The 24,027-nt window shown below is 34.6% G+C and overlaps 2 protein-coding genes across 2 annotated transcripts; one reads left to right on the top strand and one right to left on the bottom strand.

Moving 5' to 3' along the window:
- Window positions 1-775: 775 nt before the first annotated feature.
- Window positions 776-1,459, top strand: LOC113870143. Its single transcript, XM_027506743.1, has one exon. It carries the CDS (start codon window positions 776-778, stop codon window positions 1,457-1,459), a length of 684 nt encoding a protein of 227 aa, XP_027362544.1.
- Window positions 1,460-4,642: 3,183 nt separating this feature from the next.
- LOC113869819 lies at window positions 4,643-5,436 on the bottom strand. Its single transcript, XM_027506311.1, has one exon. The coding sequence runs from the start codon at window positions 5,146-5,148 to the stop codon at window positions 4,801-4,803; it is 348 nt and encodes a 115-aa protein (XP_027362112.1). The 5' UTR covers window positions 5,149-5,436; the 3' UTR covers window positions 4,643-4,800.
- Window positions 5,437-24,027: the final 18,591 nt, after the last annotated feature.

Here is a 24,027-nt window from a genome sequence, read left to right on the forward strand (position 1 = left end):
TTCAGCAGAAACCTGCTTATCCACCTTAAAAGCAGCAGTTTAGACCAAATTCCAACTTAAATACTAGGTCACCGAACTAATCATACTCTACTCCACCTGCACAAAGACCAAACCAACAAGGAGGATAGTGGCAGCAGCAAAATTTTTAGAATTCAGGACCAATGCAGCCACTAAACCAACTAGCAAATGATTAGGTATCATCTCTTGAAAAAGCACTTGTGCAATTAACTCAAACCACGAATTTATTTATGCAGGATGCAAGCACAAGGATGGAAAATCAAGAAGCCTCCATGAAGAATTTGGAGAACCAAATGGGGCAAATTATAAAGAAAATAAATGAACCAGCTCAAGGCTCTTTTTCTGGAAATACAGTGGAAAATCCAAAAAAATTCTGCCAAGCAATTATTACTAGAAGTGGAAAGGTGGTAGAGCCACAACCTAAGAAGAACCACTTGAAAAGAACGATGATGTAATTGCTGGACAAGAAGAAGAGGTAGCAGAACAGCAACCAGAACCAAAATTGGAGATTGCAAAAGAGGAAGAAGAGGAGAAAATTCCACCAAAATAGAAATTAGTGGTGGATGAGGCATATTGGAATAGATCTAAGAAACAAATTTTGGAAGATTCATGCAAGCCTCAAATCCCTCCCACCTATGTAAAGCTGCCATATCTACACATTCCCAAGAACAAAGGGAAGGAAGAGCAATTTTCCAAATTCCTGGACATTTTCAGAAAGCTGCACATAAATATACCATTTGCAGAAGCGCTAGAACAAATGCCTTTGTATGCCAAGTTCATGAAAGACTTGCTTTCAAAGAAGAGGAAGTTGAAGGAGGATGCTACAATAACTTTAATCGAAGAATGCAGCGCAATATTGCAGCAAAAGTTGCCTTCTAAGTTGAAAGATCCAGGAAGCTTCACAATCCCCTGCACTATAGGAAATGTGACTATTGGGAAGGCCTTATGCGACTTGGGGGCCAACATCAATTTGATGCCACTCTCTATTTTGAAGAAATTGGGAGTGGGAGAAGTTAAAAGTATAAAAATGGCTCTCCAACTAGTTGACCGATCCATCAAATACTCATATGGTGTAATGGAGGATGTGTTGGTGAAGGTGGACAAATTGATTTTTCCAGCAGACTTCGTTATTTTAGATATGGATGAAGATTCTGAGGTACCTGTGATCTTGGAAAGACCATTTCTAGCCACTGGAAGAGCTTTGATTGATGTACAGCAAGGCCAATTAATGTTAAGGGTGCATGATGAGAAGGTGACTTTTAAATTTTTTGAGGCTATGCAGCATCCGGATGATGAGAAGGACACTTGTTTTAGGATAGAGATGGTAGATTCCTTGATTTCAGCAAAAAGCTTTAGTGCTGAAATTTGTACATACCCATTGAAGAAGGCTTTAGTTAATGCTGTCATGAACAATGATGAAGAAGTTGATGAAGAGTTGTAAGAAATTGTACAACAGCTGGATGCTCAGCCTGAGTTGCAGAAAAATACAAATACTGAAAGTCTGGAAGAGTCAAATTCAGTGGATGCACAGCAGCTGGAACTGAAACCCCTGCCTCTACACTTAAAATATGTATTTTTAGGGGAAAAGAAGACTTGCCCAGTGATAATCAGTAGCAAACTCTCTCAACTGAATGAAGAAAAATTAATGAGAGTTTTGAGGGAGCATAAGGCAGCCATCGGATGGTCTATTGCAGACTTGAAAGGAATCAGTCCCATTTTCTGCATGCACAAGATTAAAATGGAGGAGAAATTTACACCAGTTGTGCAGCCACAAAGGAGACTGAACCCAGCAATGAAAGAGGTTGTAAAAAAAGAAGTACTGAAGCTTCTAGCAGCTGAGATGATTTATCCAATTTCGGACAGCGAGTGGGTAAGCCCAGTGCAAGTAGTGCCTAAGAAGGGAGGCATGACAGTGGTCAAGAATGATAACAATGAACTCATCCCCACTCGGACTGTGACAGGGTGGAGGATGTGTATTGACTATCGAAGGCTGAATCAAGCTACTCGCAAGGACCATTTTCCATTGCCATACATGGACCAGATGCTCGAAAGGCTGGTTGGCCAAGAATTTTATTGCTTTCTAGATGGCTATTATGGGTACAACCAGATTGCGGTCAGCCCAGAAGATCAAGAGAAGACCTCATTCACTTGTCCCTTCGGTGTTTTTGCATATCGAAGAATGCTATTTGGGCTGTGCAATGCTCCCGCCACATTTCAGCGGTGCATGTTTGCCATTTTTGCTGATATGATTGAAAAGTCCATAGAAGTTTTCATGGACGATTTTTCTGTTTTTGGACACTCTTTTGATTTGTGTTTGACTAATTTGTCTTGTGTTTTGCAAAGATGCATAGAGACCAGCCTAGTTCTCAACTGGGAAGAAAATGCTACTTAAGATTCATGAAAACTCATCTAGAAAATTAAAGGTTTTTAGGCATATTTCATTGAATTTAAATTATAAGTCAATACAATTAATGAAGAAATTCAATGGAATGTTGTATTTGCTGGAAAATTCATGAATCACTCATATTTTAATGGCTGACAATTTTATTTTGAAAGGATTAAAAAGAAATTCTACAATTGGACTTAAAGAGCAAAAGAGGAGTACTGCAGGTCTGATTTGTGGGAACACAAACTTTTATTTGTGGGGACACGATGCTGATTGATGCATATAAAAGCGAAAAAATTCTGAAAAGACGGCATCTTTTATCTTTCCTTTTTAGAACATTCTGGAGCACGATTTTCTAGGTTTTCATACAGTTTTATGTAGGATAGGATAACTAGGGTCTTTTTTTTTACATCTTGGTAGAAGGATTCTCATGGGAACTTGGATTTCCTTTCCATCTTCTCTGATTTTTGTAATAGAACAGTAATACTTTCATTCTATCCTTTTGCTGTAAGCTTTTCTATAACTATGAATTTCGTTTCTGCAATATATCTCAGTTTTAATTCATTTCCTTTCATAATGTCTAGCTAAATCTCTTTGGGTTGAGTAAAGATGAACTTATACCTTTACCCTTTGCAATGAACTAAGCATTATATGTGACTCAAGATGGAAGCTTTAATCTAACTTTTTAATTCTGAACTTAATGTCTCGCTGTTCTACGTGAAAGGGGTTGATAAAAAGGAGTTCATTGCTGGAAAGCTGTGGACTTTCTTGAACTGGGGTTAAAATGCTTATTATGAATTATCTAGGAATACAAATTTATGATAATGTGGTCATATGAGTTTTATTCTTAATGCTGAACGTTTTTGGTTTACCTAAGGGATTAGAAGATTAAAAGTCGTTTTAGAACCAATTACCAAGGGATTGGAGTTGGATAATTGAGTCAACCTGACCATTAGATTGGCTATATTTTGAGTTACAAGTATATTTTAAGCAAGAAGAAAGGGATAAGGGATTCTAAACTCAACCCATTTATTAATCTTTACAAAAACCTATTTTCTCTACTTGACTTATTTACATTCTGCAGTCCTGTTACTTATTTTCTGTATTAAGTTTTACTTTTATCCATTTATTAATTGTAATTCCAGCACCTTTACTTTCAGTTTTACAATTCTGCTGTGTTTAATTTTGTATTACTATATATACCCTGTTTTTGGTGAGTCAACTAGTAATATTCTTGTGATTTGATACTTAATACTTATCCCTATGGACGATAATCTTTTGTAACTTCAACGATTTGATGCACTTGCCAAAAAGTTCTATCAGTTTTATAATTCAAACAAAGGTAAATGATAATTAAGTACCTAAATGAGCATAATTCATAAACCATCTTTGATTCAACAAATAGAATTAGTGTCTTCGCCACTTGATTTTTGTTGGTTTAATGGAGCTTTGGAGATTCTATTCCTCAACCTCAAGAAAACTATTCAGCCACATAACGTAGTAAAGCTAAAAAGGAAAAATTACACACTAACATTACTTAAAGCAAGTTGTGATGATGACATTCTCCATTATAGGGCAGTGATAAAATCTCATTTTTTGTGTTTGAAAATTGAGGGTTATTGCACAAACTACCTGTGGGAAGTTGACTATAGGAGTTTCTTTAATAATATATGAATCAAATGGTCAGATATGTTTATGGAATAGAAATGATAGCATCAAACTTTCTTTTTGTACAATTTTTTAATGATATATTTATTATTGAGTGAAATCTCATCTCAAACACCCACTAAAGTGTGGTCCTAGATTATGTAGTGAAAATGAGTGCTCAAAAAGACAAAAACCACACCTTAAACCTAACAACACCAAATGCTGCTTGACTTGCAAAGTACGTTAGCTCCCTTGAGATCTTTTGGGAATAAAACTGAATGCAAGATTTTGTTCTCGTGTGAATCATTTCAAGGTTAGTATTGCATACGGTGCCCTTTCTTTGAAGGAACACAAAGATGGAAACATAAGCACCTTTCAATAAAGAGATTAATAATGTAATCAGAAGCATTAAAATTGAAATATATTTTTTTTATCTTAAGAAAAAAACTGTGTTGGGAGAGAATGGTTCTGCTTATGTGTTTCATGCAGAATAACTAGTCTTCTTTTTTTCTTGAAAATTTTACCTCTTTTGCCAAGAAAGGAAAATAATTAGTCATGGGATGTCGGAAAGAGAAGAAAAATGAGAAGAAAAAGACAGTTCATACATATGAAATAGAACTTCCTAGCCTGTACAAGACAAAGTGGAAAACTTAGCCACAAAAAGTAAACTAAAAATTTTATTTGAACCAAACCAAAACAGAGTGATGGGGTGCTTTGTTGTTCCCGCCTTCCAACCTCCTATGGTTTCATCATTGCAATGGGAAATTGGAGGAATATTCACTCACTTGAGAAGTGGTGGTTGACCTCTTGTTTGATGAAGATAAGTCAGTTGACCTTCTCCTTAGCATCTGCCTCATGCCATCAGCAACCTTAACCGCAGGATTCGATTTGATCTTACGACAAAATGACATGTGAGCTTTCACAGCTTCTTCCATGGCAAATAGCTTTTTCTCTCTGATAACTTCGTCTCTCACTGCTTCTGAGCACAACCCACATAACCATATGCCATCAAATTTGGCCTTCACTTCACGGATATATTCTTGGGTGCAATCCTCTTTCAGGCCACAACACTCGCACTTTGCCGATTCAATTTCCATATTTACCTGTGTGTGAAAGTCTTTCTTATCTTGCTTTATAAGGATGAGAATGTTTTGATGACCAAGTGCTGTGAGCCACGAGTGGTTTCTTTTGGTTGGATTTGAACGCAATGATGACACATCCAATCTTATTATTTCCTTTATGTTGGCATGTTGCTGTGCTTTCTCACCTGGGATTGATGGTGTTGTTGCTTCAAGAACTAGTAAGTGTTTGTTGTTCAACAAGAGCTTTTATGGTGTTTGAGATGAGAGAGAGAGAGAGTGCAAGTAGGGATATTTGCCATAATTTCCTCCACGTTCTAAGGGACATTGGAGATGTGGAAAATAAGATGAGAGTGGTCAGAGGGGCCTTAATTATGGCCCTCCTTTGCATTTAATAATGTCAAACACATCAGCATCTAATTCAACATATTAATAACCAATTACTATATATCTAATATCTATCATATTCCTAGTCCTACTATACTAACTAATCCTCTCCCTTTTTACTAACAAAGCGACAATCTTCAAGGCTCATGAATTGAAACTTAGCAAAGGTCGAAATTAAACACATAAAAGTGTGGCTATGTAGTGGGAGCCTTTGATAGTACGTGTGAATGAATTCTTTTGTAGCATGTTTATTCATGTTGTTTTGTCGTCACTTTTGGTAGTTTGTCCCGTAGTCCTACTGATGTTACACAAATCTCATTTTCACAACTTTATGATTTTCGGTTTAAGTGATTCCTTTTTTCTGTTTTCTTTTTCTATTATTATTGACAAATTGCTTTTCTGTACTGAAACAGAAGCACCTTTCTAATGGTTATAATTATAGATATGAATTGTATGACTCTCGTTATTCTCTTTTTCTGACCTTTGCTTTCGGTTAAAAAGTTTTAGGATTTTGTATCTGGCTTCCCTTTTACTTGTTGAGAAGTAAAAGAGAGAAAACTCTTGAAGCATCTTTATCCGCAAAACAAAAATATTATCTTTCATTGTGAGAGGGTGTAATAAGAAGTAAAAGAAATGAACCTTTTTTCCAAATAAGGAACCTTGACTGTATATACAACTGTACTTACACATAAAAAGGTTTATTTAAAAAATCAAGATATGCAACGACCAATATAATTGTCCTAAGAATGTGAATGCTGACTAATTCTATGAATGTGAGTGCTGACTAATTCTATAAGCGCATGGCAAGATAGGCTACTCTTGTTCTTTTGGTTAGCTTAAAATATATGAATGTGATTGCTGACTAAGTATATGTGATGATTCTTGCGAAATAGCTTTTGCTCTTTTTTTTTTTTTTGGTTACAGCAATAGATTTTGCTTAGTAAGGTAAAAGTAAAACAGTCACAATCACAACTAAGATCATTCGATCGAATGAATATGAATTTAATCATGTTTTTGCAATTTTCGTACCTCAATTTGATTGCACTGATCCTATAACTTGTGCATATTCATGGCTAATGTGGTTGCAGGAGAGAATGTTGTGTATAAATTTTCACTGGCGAGCTATATATAACGAATGGGTCAGTCGATTTAGCTGATATTGAACAAAAATTGTTTAGATGTTGAACAAAAATTAAAAAATATATACAATTTCTAATATAATGTATTAACTTTGTTAGTCTACTTAAGATGAAATCATTTACTTTGTGAAGTAAAAACGTAGACAATCTCAAATCGATATCCATGAGAGATCACAATTTCTTCAAGAAAAAGAATGTATTTAAAATGAAAGCCATAGATAAGATAATTAAAATTAATTACTTTGTAAGTAACTCGCTTCAAAAGTAGTTATGTGTGTCTAAATACAATAGAGCTTGAATTTATTATTCTATTCATAGAATCATAACACTAAAAGCGATTTGGACCTGTAAACATTTTATTTGTATGTCCTTCATTGTTATTTTTAATTAATGCGAGATGTTCTCAATTTTTTAATATATTTTTAAGTACGTCTAACTGACTTGTTCTAGCATAAATTTGTACTTTAACTCTAAGATATCACAAATTTTTATTTATTTTTATAAAAAATTATAAAACTCTCTTAATTTAAAAATAAAAAAATTATCCTCACACTCCTTTTTCTCCAAAATCTCACTTCTAAATATAGCTTAACATAAATCTGTGCATGTCTTACTTTTTCGCAGTACTTCTTTCATTTTCAACCTGCATGTGACTTTATTTTCCAACAATTTCATTTCCTGCAAAGCATTATTGTTGTTCACTAAATCACTATCAAATTTAATTGACAGACGAATGTGACACAACAATGAATTGACGACTGGACTACACAAAGCCGAATTTTCTAGGTGCTGCAAGTTGCAATAATACAACAAATTTTCTTGATATAGTCTCTTTTTCTTTTTTGGCTAAAACAAATATCTCTTTTCCTTTCTTTTCCTGTGCCCAGCGAACAAAATATCTTCATGTGATTCTATTCAAAAACACTTATATGCAATGCCACTTAGCTTGCACATGGCAAATGCAAATGCATGTACCTCTTTGCTCTGTTTGTCTTTTGTCTTGGCAAAAGAAGTTTGCATTGTTACTTGTTACCATGTAAATTTTAATCATGCTAACTTGTTACTGACCTCTCTCTCTCTATATATATATATAGGGACAGAATCTTCTTATACTGAAATAAGTATAAAAATTCTTATACTCAATCTGAGCCTTTTATTTAATTTAAATCTAACGAGTTATAATTTATGACTTCATTGGCAGTTAAATTTAAGTTAAATGAAAGATTCAGATTGGATGTAAGAATTTTTGAATTTACACTGGTATAAGAAAATCATTTCCCATATATTATATATACTTGAATTTATGGTTTAAAATCTTACTTAAATTTAAAATTATTACTCAAAAAACTTGTTACTTAACATGCTTCAGAATAGTTAAAAATAGTCTAAATATAGATTCAATATAAACATTTAAACACTTACGTGCTGAATCACTGGATGCAATTCAACCCCACTTCACAATGTTGCACCTATTCTCTAATTTCTTATTAGCTCACTTTCACGGGTCTCCTTGTAAGTGGCACGACACTGACCGTATCCTAACATCATTTAATGGGAAGTAATCAATTATTAGAGCATTGTTGTGCTAGAATTTACTGGAATGTAAATCTATGTGTGTGGCATAGGGCAGCACGCTATGCTCCCTTCAACGTTGCTTTCACCTACAATGTTGTGTCTGATATTGTTGATTCAATCTCACAAGCAAATAGATATGGGAACTTCTTGAATTCGGAACTGTAATATCATAATTGGTCAGTCATTGCCCACGAACTCAAATCTTGAGTTGTTTTTACGACAAAAGCAAAGCTATTCAAAGTCAGAGTTGGTGTATATTGAAGGAAGATGCACATATGAAAGGAAACATGACACGTGCATGTTTTGTTGAAAGTTTGAAACCACCCAGCTAACCTTTTAAGATTTTGGCAAATTTGGGTTATTGGATTCTCATAAAAATATTTATTCATTATCTGCTCATATTTTCCATAATTTTAGAAGATTGTACGTTGTTCTCAACTCAACCAACGTCTATCAGTGGTTTTCATCGGATCTTGAAGGCCCAAATCATTGTTAAACCATACCAAATCTAAATTAGACATGTTGATGGCATACAAGGAATCATGATTGAGAGGGTTAATTTCACAACGATAGTCCCAAACAATAGGTACTTATTTTAGGACCCTGACAAAAGCCTAACGAAATCGCTTTTAGTTTTGCATTAAATTAATCTTAAGTAGGCATGTGTGTCAAGTTCAGTTGGCAGGGAAAATCTCTTAATCTAAGTTAAAAATATGAACATATAAGGACTCATGAATTTAAATCAGCGTCAAGACAAGATTACAAAATAAATCATCATGTGAAACTTCTGAAAAACCCATATTTATCTCAATTCTATAACAGAACACCGTTGGAATCCTTTGTAAATGTGATTTTTATTATGCCTCAGATCCTTAATTTAGAAATCTGTTATTTGAACAATTATTTTAAATACTTACACTAGATATTTTTTATTTTATTATACTTGCTTATATGTATTTTTCTCTATATATACCACATCAAATATTAAAAGAAAGGGAATACTATATGTTGTGTCCCCTGCGATAGCTCTTAGAAAGATATTTAGACAACATTTTGCTTCAATTTATATATAACTCAGAAGACTAAAGTCTATTTTTTTCTCAGACTAAGAATTTTGCTTCTGTTTGGAAATCACAAAAAGAGTAAATGAAATGGAAAAAGACTAGTAATGTATTAATGTATTTTTATCATAATTACTTTTACATAATGCTCAATTACTGCACTTTTAAGTGCGAAATAAATTAATCTAAATATATGGTAAAACATATCACTTCTAAATTCATTATCAATTTCATTCATCCCATTTCCTTTCCTTAACAAATAATTCTTTTATTACATTTACACATCAAAATACTGTTGTTATTATATCTGAAGATGTTGGTGGCCAAAAGGGTATTGAACCTAATCAATTAAGATGTGTTCGGTTCCAAGCTGAAAATAGACACACAATACGTGGAAAATCCAATAAAAGCAAAACTCTTTGCTTATGCAATTGTGAACTGGGAGAGTTTGGTTTTCTTTGTTCTGGAATATCAAGTTGAAGAAACAAGGCACTGTCCTTACTCAGGAAAAGCCGCTGTATCATTTTCATTCAGTTCAAAGATGGGAGAACTTGTCTGGTAGGTGTGTGGCAATTCCAGTGACCACAAAATGGTGTGTCCGTGTAATGTTTGAAATTCACAAGCTAGTTCAGTTTACAGCTGGTATAAAAAATTTATTATGTAAATGACAGGTCATCAAGTGTATAACATTTCTGACTTTTCCAAATAGATATGGTTTGGGGAATCAGCCTCTCTCCCAAAGTCTATTTTTGATATGGAAGACATTAATATTCGAAGCTTTTGATCAAATTTTTTTGAATAGGTCACTAATCAAAATGGTAAGCTTCAAGTTCAATTCTTGCTTCCAAAAAGACTAGTGTTGTTGGAATTTAACTTTGATATTGCTACCCAAGCAAATATCGATTAATAAATCGTATAGTGATTTATTTGTACGACTTTTAAAAAGATTAATATCGTAAACAAAAGCTGTAGTCATTATAATGTTGTACCTTTCTGTGAAAAATTATTAAAGTTGATTCAAACTTGTTAACATTGCACTGAAGAAAAAGTGTTAAAAAATTTACGTTCTACAAGTTTTTCATCTATATTGTAGGTAGTCTGGAATTATTTATTTTCATGATTATGCTTGCATCCATTTAGCTGCGTATAGACTCTTATAACTGGAAAAGGTATGTAAGTAGCAGTATTACTTCATAAAAATCCAGCAGCTTTTTTGACGTACTTTGTTTGTTTGCTTTATGATAGGAAATGACAATATTTTGTAATTTTGTAGCAAGAGGTCGAGGTAACACACTAGCAATGTATCAAAACGCAAACCCGAGTAAACAACTTAGATGAACAACATGCTTGTACATATGTTTGTATAATTCGGGGCACGTAAATGAAGCTATGTATCCTACGTTTCACTTTTGATCAAGGAAACAACAATGCTTATCTATGCAGTGCGTCAAGAAAGAAGGATATATGGACCAAGCAAGCATGAACTCGGTGCCTTTTTTAAGTAACAATAAATCCTGAGAGATCAGATTAAAAGTTTTGGAAAGGCTCAAATATTCACTCATCAGTCACATACTTGAGCTATTGCTAGCCTTGGACCTCACCGTGAGGGCTCCAAAGGTTTTGAGTATGATCCCATTTGTCAGCTGACCGCAATTTGTGACCAAAGAAACAGTTGACAATGACGAAGCATGAGATTCCCTACCATGTGCATACTGACCGTAACATGCAGCACCTCTCTAGCTTTGTGGATTGGGATTTTCTTGTTAGTATTCATATATCAGGCCTTATTTCTTTCATGGTGTGATTGTTACATGACCGTGTTCGCGCAAACATGACTTGGACTCGAGGACCACACGTCTTCATGCATTCTGCATGTGCTTGGAGTAGTTTTTCAAGATTTACGTCTACAGATTATTAAATTAATTTGATCCCCGAATAATGTTTATTTATAACATTCAAAAGTTTCAGAACAATCGCAGTAGCTTGGGAACCAGGATATTATTATTCAAGAACTTGCCAATTTTTCTAAAACCAAGTGTACAAACTCTTTTCTTTTTTCATCTACAAGACACTTTTTACTTTTTATAGTGTTTACGAGACACTTTTACTTTTCATCTACAAAAAATTTGCAATGATGATGACCTTGGAAAGAATAGACCTTTGCTTGGTGAAGTCGTTAAATATCTGAAGAATCTTTTTGAGCAACATGAAAGTGAGTATACGTGGGTCTTGACAAGAACTGACTAAGCTGCTATGTGGCAAAAGTAATGTTGGGCCTCGTAGTGGTCAAATAGAGTAAATGTCCAATTAAGCGACAGTAAAAAGGCACATCATCATGCAATTTGCCTCCATCTTGGTGCAGTTTCACTGAAGGGTCTAAAAGAATGCAAGCTAGTTTTGAACCAAAGAGACTAGAATCCTTCAAGAGATCACGACAATATTTATATTAACAAACAAATATTCCAAGTTAAGTATGAGAAACTTGGAGACCGAGAAAATATTTTGGCTAACCCAGTCTTTGATCTTAAAAGAATCATTTAAAACTCCATTGATATGGTTAAATTTTGCAAGTGAATGTATGATGTCATCGACATATACTAACAAGGCTATGAAAGTGAAAGAAGTCTTCTTAACAAAGAGTGAACTATCTGAGTGTGCTTGACTGAATCCACAAGATAATAACAAGGTTGTAAGCCTTTCATACCAATGTTTGCTCGCTTGCTTCAACCCATATAAACTTTTGGTGAGCTTGCACACTTGATGTAAAAACCACCCTTTTATAGAAGAAACAACAAGAAATTTTCTCACAGTTGTAATCTTAGCAACAGGATAAAATGTATCTAGATAATCAAGCCCTTCAATTTGTGTATATCCCTTTGCCACTAAGCGTGCTTTGTAATGCTCAATAGTTCCATCATCACGCCTTTTAATTTTGAATACCCACTTATTTCCAATGGGAATTACTCCAACAAGTAAATCAGTTGAGACCCAAGTTTTGTTATCCTTAAGAGCCCGTATTTCTGCTTGCATAGCATCAATCCAGTAAGGGAATTTGGAAGCCTCTTCATAGGTTCTAGGTTTAGTCTTAGAGAGCAAAGAAAAGGTAAAAGAATGATGTGAATGAGATATATGAGAAAGAGAAGTGAATTTAGACAAAGAATGAGGCATACATGAGGAAGATTGATTCGTTGCACAAGTGAGAGTTTCATAAATGTAATCAACCAAGTGTGATGGTGGATGCTTGATCCTAGATGACTTTCTAAGTTCATAGTCTGTTTGGACAACATGTTTATTTGGTCAAATGTTGGTGGTTGGATTTGTGGGTGAATTAAGGAAAGGTTGAGGTTGATGAGGTAGTTGATGAGGTGGTGATAGATCTAAATCAACAGGTTAAGGAATATGGTTATATGTATGTGGTGAAGGTTAGGGTGATCTATTTGGTTTTGTGTATGGTTCTATATAAGCCCATTTTGGTGAGTATTGGAATGTATAAGGAAGTATCAACTCATGAAAAATAACATTTTGAGACAAAAAGATCCTTAGAGTCAAGGTCTATAACAATATAGCCCTTAGTAGTGGACTTATATCCTAAGAACACACATTTACAAGACCTTGGGTCAAATTTACTTCTTTGAACTTGTAAAGTGCTGGCAAAGCACAAACACCCAAAAAATCTCATATTTTCCAAATCTGGTTTGCTTCCAAACTCACAAGGGGAATGGTTTTGTAAAATTTTGCTCAAAATTCTGTTTATAATGTATACAATGTAACACCTTAATTTTAAATTTCTGAATAAATATGTTTTTACAAAATTCAGAGTAATAAAAATTTTCCATTCAGATAATTGTTCAAGCACAATTTCATAAAATGTTTCTAATAAGAAATTAGAGTACAATTTGCATCATTACTTGCTACAGAACTAAAATATACATCAGATTTTCAGAATAAATTTCTAAGTCCTATAGCAGTTTCATACTTCCTTCCTTCAGGGGCCCCGGTGCTGATCATCTTGGTTACCTGAAAAATAAACGTAAGGGTGAGTTCTTTACACTAGTAGAAACACACAGACAAGCATTAGACTCACTTGACTCATTATGCATAAATTCTAATCATATTAGGAGCATACGTCAACGATCATCATACATCCAAATTCTCAATCACAATAGGTGCGCTCACTGCACCAATTACAAATCCACACATTTACACAAACACACGTGCGCTTACTGTACGTAGTCACGCTCACTGTGGCACTGTGATCATAGATTCCTGATGCCCTAGACCTCAGGGACTTACTCAGTTATACTATGGATGGTTGCCCGAATAGCTCCTGCTCCATGGATACAACATGTACGGTATTGAGCCCCCCAAGCAAAGATGTTATTCAGAGGCCGAGTCAGGAGGAGAGTGTGTGGCCTGTGGTGCACCCACGCTCACTGTTGGTGTCACCACCAGCCTCTCTTCCCCAAGGTATTTCTACCGCCCTCGTCTTCCACACCCCTAGTGTATCTCTGAACCATTCATAGTTCCAACACCTAAACACATCATTATTCATTCAACATGCCATCCATACTCATTTCCAACCATTTCATCACAATCGTCACACATCATGCTCAACGTACTCACAATCACATTTCTATCATACACACATAATTTCCTTGCATCCAATGACAACCAACACAAATCACATCACTAAATTTCACACAATGTGCCCAAGGTCGGACACCTTCGGACTCAACCTAATTCGTATAATTCATCAATACACATATTTTCGCCTCCCATTTCTATCTAATTACCATAAACAACCAAATAGACCTATTTCTAACAAAGATAACTAGAGTAAAGTCCTCCCCTTACCTCAAAACGAAGATCCGATCCAAAGTAATGGTAGAAACGGCCCCCCACACAGTTTTTGACCCTAAATCACACAGAAATTTCATGGGAACTCAAAGAGAACTGCAAAAATAAGAGAGAGGGACCAAAAACCAAAACCCTAGCCATGGAAACTTACCTCCAAGAGCTCCAAACGTGTCCCTCACCTTCAATCTAGCTTCCAAACGTCCTTGGAGGGGTTCTAATCGGTAGGAATGAGTTTGGGTAGAGAGAATTGTGAAGGAGAGAGAGGGAAATCGTGAAAAATAACCCTCTCCTCGAACCCTAACCCTTCAAATACCCCTTTGATCGCGACACTCTCGCTGTAGTGAGGCACATCTCGCTGCAGCGATGCCCTCTGTCGCTACAGCGAAAGACTCAGACAAATCTGCACTCTAGTTTCTGCAGAATCTCGCTACAACAAGATTGTACCCAGAAATGCACCCTAAACTATCGCTCTATCGCTACAGCGAGAAGGCAACAGTCGCATGCCTTCCTCCCAGGGACCTCTCGCTACAGTGAGAATGTCCTGCACCAGAACTTAACCTATTTCTTTCAATTCAAATTCCAATCACACACATGTATACATACATTTACATATATCTATATTCACACACACATTCCCATCAAACTAAGGCACATCTGTACATCCATATCACCATCAAGTCAATCATCATACCACAAAATAGTATATATATATATATATATATATATATATATATATATATATATATTCAAACAATATTACATTTTCGGGGTGTTACATACAACATGTGTAACTGCATATCCCTAATATTGCTTAGGCAAATGAGCTCAATACAACAATGACCTAGCCACATTTAAAATGTGCTGGTGTTTCCTTTCTACTATTCCATTTTGTTTAGGACATTCTACATAGGATATTTGGTAAATAATTCCTTCTTTTGCATAAAAATGTGTCAAGGTAAATTTTGGTCCATTATCGAATCTTATTACTTTAATTCTTTTTCCAAATTGTCTTTCTAACATATGAACAAGGTTTTACAAATGTGTGTTCACTTCATATTTAGATTTCATCAAAATAACCCACAAAAATCTACTATAGTCATCTAAGGTAATAAGAAAGTACTTGTAACCATGAATAGAATTTATTTGATAGGGACCCCATATGTCAAAATGCAACAGCTCACAAATTTCAAAAGCTCTATTCTTACTCATCAAATATGGTAATTTCTTTTGCTTTGCCAAATGGAAAATATCACAAACAACATCCTTGTTAATAAAAATGATAAGATTTTCCCTAGACATAGTTTCTAATCACTCATGTGAAAGGTGCCCTAACCTGAAGTGCCACAAACTTGATTTTAGAGTACTTTCTGTTTTAATATTGTTGACCTAAACCTTTGATATTTTCTTTTGCGTCTCAACCTTCAACAAGTACAAACCTCCCACTTGTTTAGCTAAATCAATCATCTTCATGGATTTTATATCCTACAATTGATAGTTTTCAAACAAAAAACTTGTAAGACAATTAGAATTATGACACAATTTTGACACAAAAACAAGTTTAAACTGAATTTTGGGAGAAACAATACATTTGTCAAAATAAGGGTAAGAGAGAACACTACTATACTAGAAATCTTGGCCAATGTTTTATGTCCATTAGGTAGAGTTACACTAATAGACTTAATTTTGTGAAAGGTATCAAATAATGTCAAGGAACAACATAAATGATTCGTGGCTCCTAAATCTAATATCCAGGAGTTTGAATACAGATTCGAAGGACAAGATAAAATGCAGATTTTACTTGAAGATGGATGGGAATGTATAGGAAGGTTGTTGCTAAATTGATTAGAGGTGTGGCTTGAAGAAGCATGCGAATTCAATTGTTGTATTAATGCAAACAAGTTTCTATAATGTTCTTGAGTGATAACTTGTTAAGAACGACTCAAATCCTCTTTTCTTGACTGATCCTCTTTCTCCTTAGTCTCTTCCTGGATAATATTATGTAATGTAGAATTATTCTTGGAACTAAAGTTAAGAGGGTAACCATGTTTCTTATAGTACACATCAACAGTGTGTCCATTCTTTCAACAATAAGAACAAACCTTTCCTGAGCCACGTCCCCAGCTGCTATTGTCTTTGCCTCTACCAAAGCTTTTTCTATTATCAGTGGTTACAACAAACACTTTGGTTTCTTCACCAAAACTTGGCTTATCTACCTTTCATGTTGAATTATCATGAAAAAACTTTGTTCAAAAAAGGTAAAGGATCCATCAACAATATATATGATTTAATAACACTAAAACAATCATTCAAAAACTGAATAACTATATCTTAATGCCTGTAATTCCTTGCATTTCTCATTGCTTGGCAATTACATGAAACATGACAAGTGCAAGTGATAATTGACCTATAACATTCAAGCTCCTCCCAGATCCTTTTTAGCTCAATGAAAAATTCAGCCATGCCCAAAGTTCCTTGCTTGAAATTCTAGATTTCCTATTGAAGTTTTGAAACATGAGTCAAATCTCCTTGCGAGAATCATTTCTTTAGATCAACCCAGACATCTATAGCATTTTTCATAAAAACAACACTCTCTCCTATTGATGGAGAGATAGAATTCGTGATCCATTAGTACACCAAATTATTACATCTTTCTTAGGCAAAATAGTGTGAATCATTAGTAACTAGTACCAGAAGAGTTCCATCAACAAATCTGTATTTATTCTTCATAATTGTTATGAATAGCTATAATAAACGTATTAGGATAAGGGTTTATGTTAGTATTATTATAACATGCTTGGCTCAGTAAAGTTACATATGTATCCTTGTAAATATGAGGGTCTCTATACATTGTAGAGTATCCAATTCTAGTACACTAATCTGTCTCTCTCTTAATTCTACATGGTATCAAAGCTTAGTTGACCTAGGTGACCAACTCAGACGAGTAGATGAACTGTTATTGAGTGAGTCAACGGTGTGGACTCATGGTTAGTGTAAAAAGTGCACTGTAGAGGAAACGGTGACACTAGATGATCTATATGTGGAGGGTATGGAGCCCAAAAAATGTTGTTAAGTAGACAACAACCAACATGGTGTATGCCAGGGATACTCGTGATGAAGAAAAAAACTGATATAAATACATAAGTTCACACTTAAAGGGAGTGTTGGAATTAAGTATAAATTAAGTCCCACATAAAATAGGATATGAGTAAGTTAGGAGTTTATAAGGAGATGGACCTATGTATCCATTGTCTTAAGGTTTTGGAGTTGCATTGTGTTGTCCTACTCATTGTAAAGCTTCCTACCTAAATACTCCCCAACCCATGTACCCAATGCCTTAAGGAGATAAGCATGATTAATATTTATACTCCAGCTTGAGGGAGAGTGTTATGAATAGCTATAATAGACGTATTAAAATTAGGGTTTATGTTAGTATTATAATAACGGGCTTGGCTTAGTAAGGTTACATATATATCCTTATAAATATAAAGATCTTTAAACATTGTAGAGTATCCAATTCCAGCACACTAATATTTCTCTTTCTATGCTATCTAAAAAAGGTGTAATAAACTAAAAATAAAATTAGATGTAACTTGGTTGATTCCATAACCATATAACAAACTCTCTTAGGTCCTAGCTGTGACACGTTGCGAATCTTTGGTGGTGGTGGTGGATAAATTGTGTAATAATATTTAAACATAAAGTTACATAAATGTATTTATTTAAACAGTCTTAAATAATTTTAGAGTTGAAATTTGTTATTTATATATCATTGTTAATTTATTTATATGTATACTTTTTTATCTTAATAATATGCTTAATAAAAAAAATTACATTATTAAACTTTAAAGATTTCATTATCCAAGCCCAATATCCTAACAAAGAGATAGAAGGGAAAAAGAGGAGCAATTTTTTTTAAAGTATACTCAAGAAAAGACAAAATAAGAACCTATATATATATATATATGTGTGTGTGTAATTAAAAATCATTACATTTAATCTATTTTAACATTAAATGTTACAATTTATTATTATTAATTTTTTATTGGGTGTTTTTTTCAGTACAAATTACAAAATTGAAGAACCAAAAAATAAAAACAACCTATGTTAATAATGGCTTAGCTGCTTCTAAAAAATATGAAGTTCTTATTATAATGCAAAAGACTACAAGAATATACGAAATGGAGAAAGTAAGATAATTCTAATGTCTTCCTTTCTTTTGTAATAAGTAAAAGATATATACCTTTTTGAAAATTGTTGAAACATTGTGAATTGTTAATGGAAATCTAATGATCAAAAATGGAAGAAAAGTAATTGGTGATACAAGATTTTGGTCATGTTTGAAAGGATATTTTAATAAATTCAAGATTTTGGTCATTTTGAAATGTCTCCTAAACCAATGGACTGGTCAGGTGAGCAAAGTAGCAAATTTAGATAATGTAGGCACAACACTTTACATGAAATAATATTAAAAACATTAAAAAAAAAGCAGACAATGTTCATCAATTGTAGAGTAGTTTCTGCATTTCTACTTTGGGCCCTTTGTATGACGTTAGTAGGCCTTGAAATAGAATTTATTAATATATCATTTCAAACATGACCAAAATCTTGTATTACCGATTACTTTTTTTTTCCATTTTTGACCATTAGATTTTTACTGACAGTTCACACTATTTTAACGTTTTTAAAAAAGACATATATCCCTTACTTATTAAGAAAGAAAGGAATAAAAGATTCAGAGAGAAAAAGTTTATAAAAAAAAACCATAGAAACTAATACAACAAAAAATTATATGGCTAGCTTGATGTAATGTTAATGCTAATTACGCGCAACACCGGAAAATAAAATTCTCAACAAAATAACTAGAACAATTAATTTCCTAACTAACTATTCTCGACGTGGCACTGAGCTGTCTTGCCACCAAGCTATCTTGGTAATTGGTTCTATTACCCTCTCATAAGTTGATGGGTGGTAGACATCAACCATACCAAGCTTGTATAATGCAAAGGAAAAAGTATTAGAAGCCAAAGGCTTAGTGAAAATGTTAGCCAATTGGTTGGTGGATGATACAGAGAGCAATTTGCATACATTATTGAGAAACTTCTCTCTTATGAAGTGGCAATCTATCTCAAGATGCTTAGTTCTTTCATAGAACACTGGATTTGTAGCCAAGTGTTTTTAACTTTGGTTGTCACAAAATAAGGCAGCAAACTTATCACATTTGATGTTGAGATCATGTAAGATATAGGTGTCCCTGTGTAGGAGCATGCGTAAATTGATTAAGTTGTTGTGTAGCATACATTATGTCTAGTCTAGTATTGTTGAGGTATATCAACCTGTCAACTAGTCTTCTATATGCAAGAGGGTCTAAATAGGGCTCTGTGGAGGAAAAGGGATCCTTGCATGAAGCTTGGGGTTTAGAATGATGGATCATAGGGGCCCTGACAGGTTTGCAAGTAAGGAGGCCAGCATCCTTTATGAGATCTAGGCAATATTTTCTTTGACTGATTAAGACTCCCTGAACATTGTGATGAATTTCAAGCCCCAAAAAATTTTTGGTATGCCTAAATCCTTGATTCCAAAAGCTTGATGAACTTTAGACTTCATGAAATCAAAAGCATCAATGTTATCTTTAGCCAGAAAAACACCATCTACATATACCAAAAGTGCCATGAAGATGGAGAGTGTTTAATGAATAAAGAATGGTCATATTTTGTTTGGACAAAGCCAAGCTATATAAGGAACTCAGTAAGTTTTTCATGCCAATTACGACTGACCTGCTTGAGCCCATAGAGAGACTTAAGCAACTTGCAAACTTTTTCTAGTTTTGAAGAAGACATTCCCTCGAAAATACGCATATACACTTCCTTTTTTAAGTCATCATGGAGGAAGGCGTTGTCAACATCAAGTTGATGAACATGCCAATGTTTGATAGATGCCAAAGCAAGAATGAGTCTGATTGTTGTCATCTTGAACATAGGAGAGAAAGTTTTCATGTAATTCAGACCCTCAATTTGAGTGAATCATTTAGCTATCAAGCGTACTTTGTACTTTTTCACTAATCCATCTGCCTTCTTTTTGATTTTGTATACCCATTTGCAGCTAATAAGAGTCACATGAGAAGGACAATCAACAATTTCTTAGGTATGACTTCTACTTAATGCAGCAAATTCTTTTTGCATTGCTTCTTGCCAGTATGGTGATTAGATGTTTATTATAATTTTTTGACTCACTTTGTTGGTTATGGAAGGTGGTTATTGCTCATCACATTTGAAATAGGATATCTCACTTGTGATTGTGTAGTGTTACAGTGGTAGTCTTTAAGGTAAGTGGAAGGACGTTTATATCTAGCAAGTCTGGTGAGTGATTATAAAGAAGGTTGGAAAACTATGTAAGGTTGGATTGTGAAGAAGTAGGTGATGTAATTGGTGCAATTGGTGATGTAGGTGGTATGTTTACGAGAGAGGTTTTAGTGTGAGAGGTATGGAGTGCTCAATGTATTTCCATGTGGTTGGTTGGTTTGTGAGAGGTAAAGTTGTATATTGTTCCTTAAAAGGTAGAATTTGTTCATAGAAAATCGCATTTCTAGAGATAGTGATGGCTTGTGTTTGTAGATCAGTAATAAGTAACCTTTAGTTCCTTTGTAGCCAATTAATGCATATATTTTTGCTCTAGCATCAAATTTACTCCTGCTAGCACTCAATGTAGAAACATAACACAGTGAGCCAAATAGCTTGAGGTCATACAGGTTTGGTTATTTTCTGTGCAATAATTCAAAAGGAGACTTGTCACCAGGCAAAGAAGTGGGAATCTTGTTGATCAAGTATGTTGCATGCAGGACAACATAAGTCCAAAATCTCTTGGACAATGGAGATTGAAACATCAAAGCCCTTGCCACATTGAGAATGTGTTGATGTTTTCTCTCCAACCTACCATTCTGTTGAGGTGTTTTAGAGCAGGAAGTCTCATGTATGATTCCTTTTGAGTTGTAGAAGTCTGGCATTATAAATTCTTAGCCATTATCACTTTAAATCTTCTTGACTTTATTATCATGTTGCACTTCTACAAGTCTCAGTAAATTGAGGATATGTGATTTCACTTTAGACTTGGACTAAAGCATGACAGTCCACACATATCTCAAATAGTCATCCACCATAGTTAGAAAGTATGTATGACCATTAATTGACCTTGTGAAGAATGGTCCCCAAATGTCTAGATGCAACAACTCAAAACTAGACATAGCAATGATGCGAATAATAGGGAATATCAGTCTTTTTTGTTAGAAATTTGACAAACACCACACAAATCACAATCACTACATAAGAAAAAATTATACTTTTATTTTATTAATCTCAATCTCTTATTAGACAAGTGACTAAGTCTATAATATCAAAAACGACTCTTAGATGAAAACAAGGAATGTATTGCAGAATTACCATTAATAATGCTACACGAACTTTCAATATTGTTCACATTCACAGATTTGGTGACACTTTGACAAGCCTATGGCTAAGTGAGGTAGTACAAATTATTTAGTATCTTAGCCGAACCAATCATCTTCTTGCTTCTCCCATCTTGAATTACACAAGTGTCATTGCTAAAGAACAATTGACATTTAAAATTTGTGCATAGTCTAGACACTGATATAAGATTAAGTGAAATCTGGCAAGAATAATGTTTTTCAAGACCAAATATGGTGAGAATTGTATATAGTGCCTTTGAGTGTGGCTTTAGTTATAGTACCATTTGGCAAGTTGACCTCTAAAGGATCAATTGCTTTGTGAGAAATGAATAAACTCAGTGAGCTATATATGTGGTCCGAGGCTCCTGAATATAGATCCAAGCTTGAGCAAAATGTTGATCATTAAGAAAGATACCTTCATTGTTTGATTTGGCACCTGAAGGTTCATTGTTCTTCCAGATTGATACCTGAGTAGTGTTGTGAGATGTGTTTTCAAGTTCAGTCTATTTCAGCAGGTTGAATAAGCCTTTGTATTGTTCCTCTGGAAAAAAGTTACCTCTAGTTCCAGTATCCTATAGATTGTTTTCCATGTCATCTTTGTCATATCTGTTGCTGATATTATTAGCAGTAGAGACATTCAGACTCTTCTCCTTCATGGTTGATAGATAATTATGTTTCTTGTAACACACATCAGCAATGTGTCCTTCTCTACCATCGTAGGTGCACATTTTTTGTTTTTCTTTGCCTCTGCCATATCCTCTTCTTTGACCATCAGCATGATTAACACTAACTTTCATCTATTTGAAGGAACCAAGATAATTTTGTCTTTCATGTTGTAGTATCATTGAAAAAGCTTTGTTCAATAAAGGTAAGGGATCAATGATCAAGATTTGAGATCTGATGTGTAGCGACCCAATTCACTACATTACTGATAACTACTTTATAACATGATAGTTTAAAAAACACCAAAATCTGGTAATATTTTTTTTTCCTTCTTTTTTTTTCATGGAGTTTACAAGTATAGTTCCCTTTCTCTCTGAGAGAGTTAACATGCATAAGGATTTCTCATCTTATTATATCATAATTCAAATCTCAATTGCATGATAGAAATTAACACAACTCATCATTAGGAAGACATCATATAGATTAAAATTCAGATTGCGGAAACGATAGGTTCATAAGTAGACAGTACGGTCATCAAGATTCAAATACAACATAACTGAAATGGAAACAGACCAAACTCCCTAAGAGCAGTTCCACTAAAACACAAGTGAATAAATGACATCAATCCAGAGGCGAGTAATCCTCAATGGGATCGGACTCCTCAGATGATGTCGAGGAAGTGGAGCTAGAAGCAGCAGTCGTGCCATGATCTCCACTACTCTCCTTGATCCATCCAGCAGTGCGAGGTGGTGAACGGGTGATAGTAGGTGGAACCAAGGTAGATGGATGTGCAGGATGCATGTAAGAGGGCATAGTAGTGTACCTAATGAAGGATTCCACCACATGGATATCCCCCTCCATTGGCATAGGTGAGGGAGTAGGAGACATAAAAGGGAATGGCACAGGTGCATGGGTTGATCTAGCAGTAGGTGTACGAGGGTCCACAGACATAGGTGTGGGGGAAGCAAACAAGGCCGGGTAAGGCAACTGAGTATCACCAGGAGGGACAGAAAAGGCAATCTCAATGGGTGTGTCAGCCACATACTGGGTGATCCATGAGCCTCCACTATCAACTCCATGAATCACTCGGGTAAATCTGCGGAAGACACTCTGCTGAGCCGTGATCAATTGGATTTTTATAACATTATTTCCTCTAATTCTTAGCTCATTAATCCTCTTTTGTGCCTAATTGGTTGAATTGGATCATTTTATGATGTTTGAATTTTATTTGAGCTTTATTTAATTTTTCCAGTATTTGGCAAATTCTGATACTATTTTGATTTCTGGACCATATCTTGAGTTGTAGAACTCCTTTCATTGTGATTCTTGATTTGTAGGAAAGCTAAGAGAAAGGTGCACAATTCCTATGAAGAGGTTATTCCTATGAAGAGGTCAAAAACCAATTCTGATGATAAAAAGCTGAAACTGGGCCTGGAAAAAGTCAGAACGCTGCAGTCGTGGATCCTGAGTAAGGTGCAGTATTTGGGCCATATCTCAGTCCATAGACATCTGATTAAGCCCAATCCAATGGCATTTTGAAGCTTACATCCAAGGCTACAATTGTCCTTCAGGCCACGAACCAAAAAGAGGCCGTTTTCATAGCCGAAAAAAATGGAACAAAGTGACAAATGGAATTTTAAATTTTGAATTTTGAATTTAATTTTTTTGGCTCTTCTCTTCTCTCTCTCGCTCTCTCTCCCCTTTACGAATTGTTTCCCTCCATCCATGGAGGCTTAAATTTCCATCTAATTCAAGG

The sequence above is a fragment of the Abrus precatorius genome, unplaced genomic scaffold, assembly GCF_003935025.1.
Source record: "Abrus precatorius isolate BTA unplaced genomic scaffold, Abrus_2018 Scaffold6, whole genome shotgun sequence".
Lineage (NCBI taxonomy): Eukaryota > Viridiplantae > Streptophyta > Magnoliopsida > Fabales > Fabaceae > Abrus > Abrus precatorius.

Excerpts from the sequence above, each read along its gene's own strand:
- LOC113870143 (XM_027506743.1), top strand. The coding sequence starts at position 776 with ATGCCTTTGTATGCCAAGTTCATGAAAGACTTGCTTTCAAAGAAGAGG.
- LOC113869819 (XM_027506311.1), bottom strand. The coding sequence starts at position 5,148 with ATGGAAATTGAATCGGCAAAGTGCGAGTGTTGTGGCCTGAAAGAGGAT.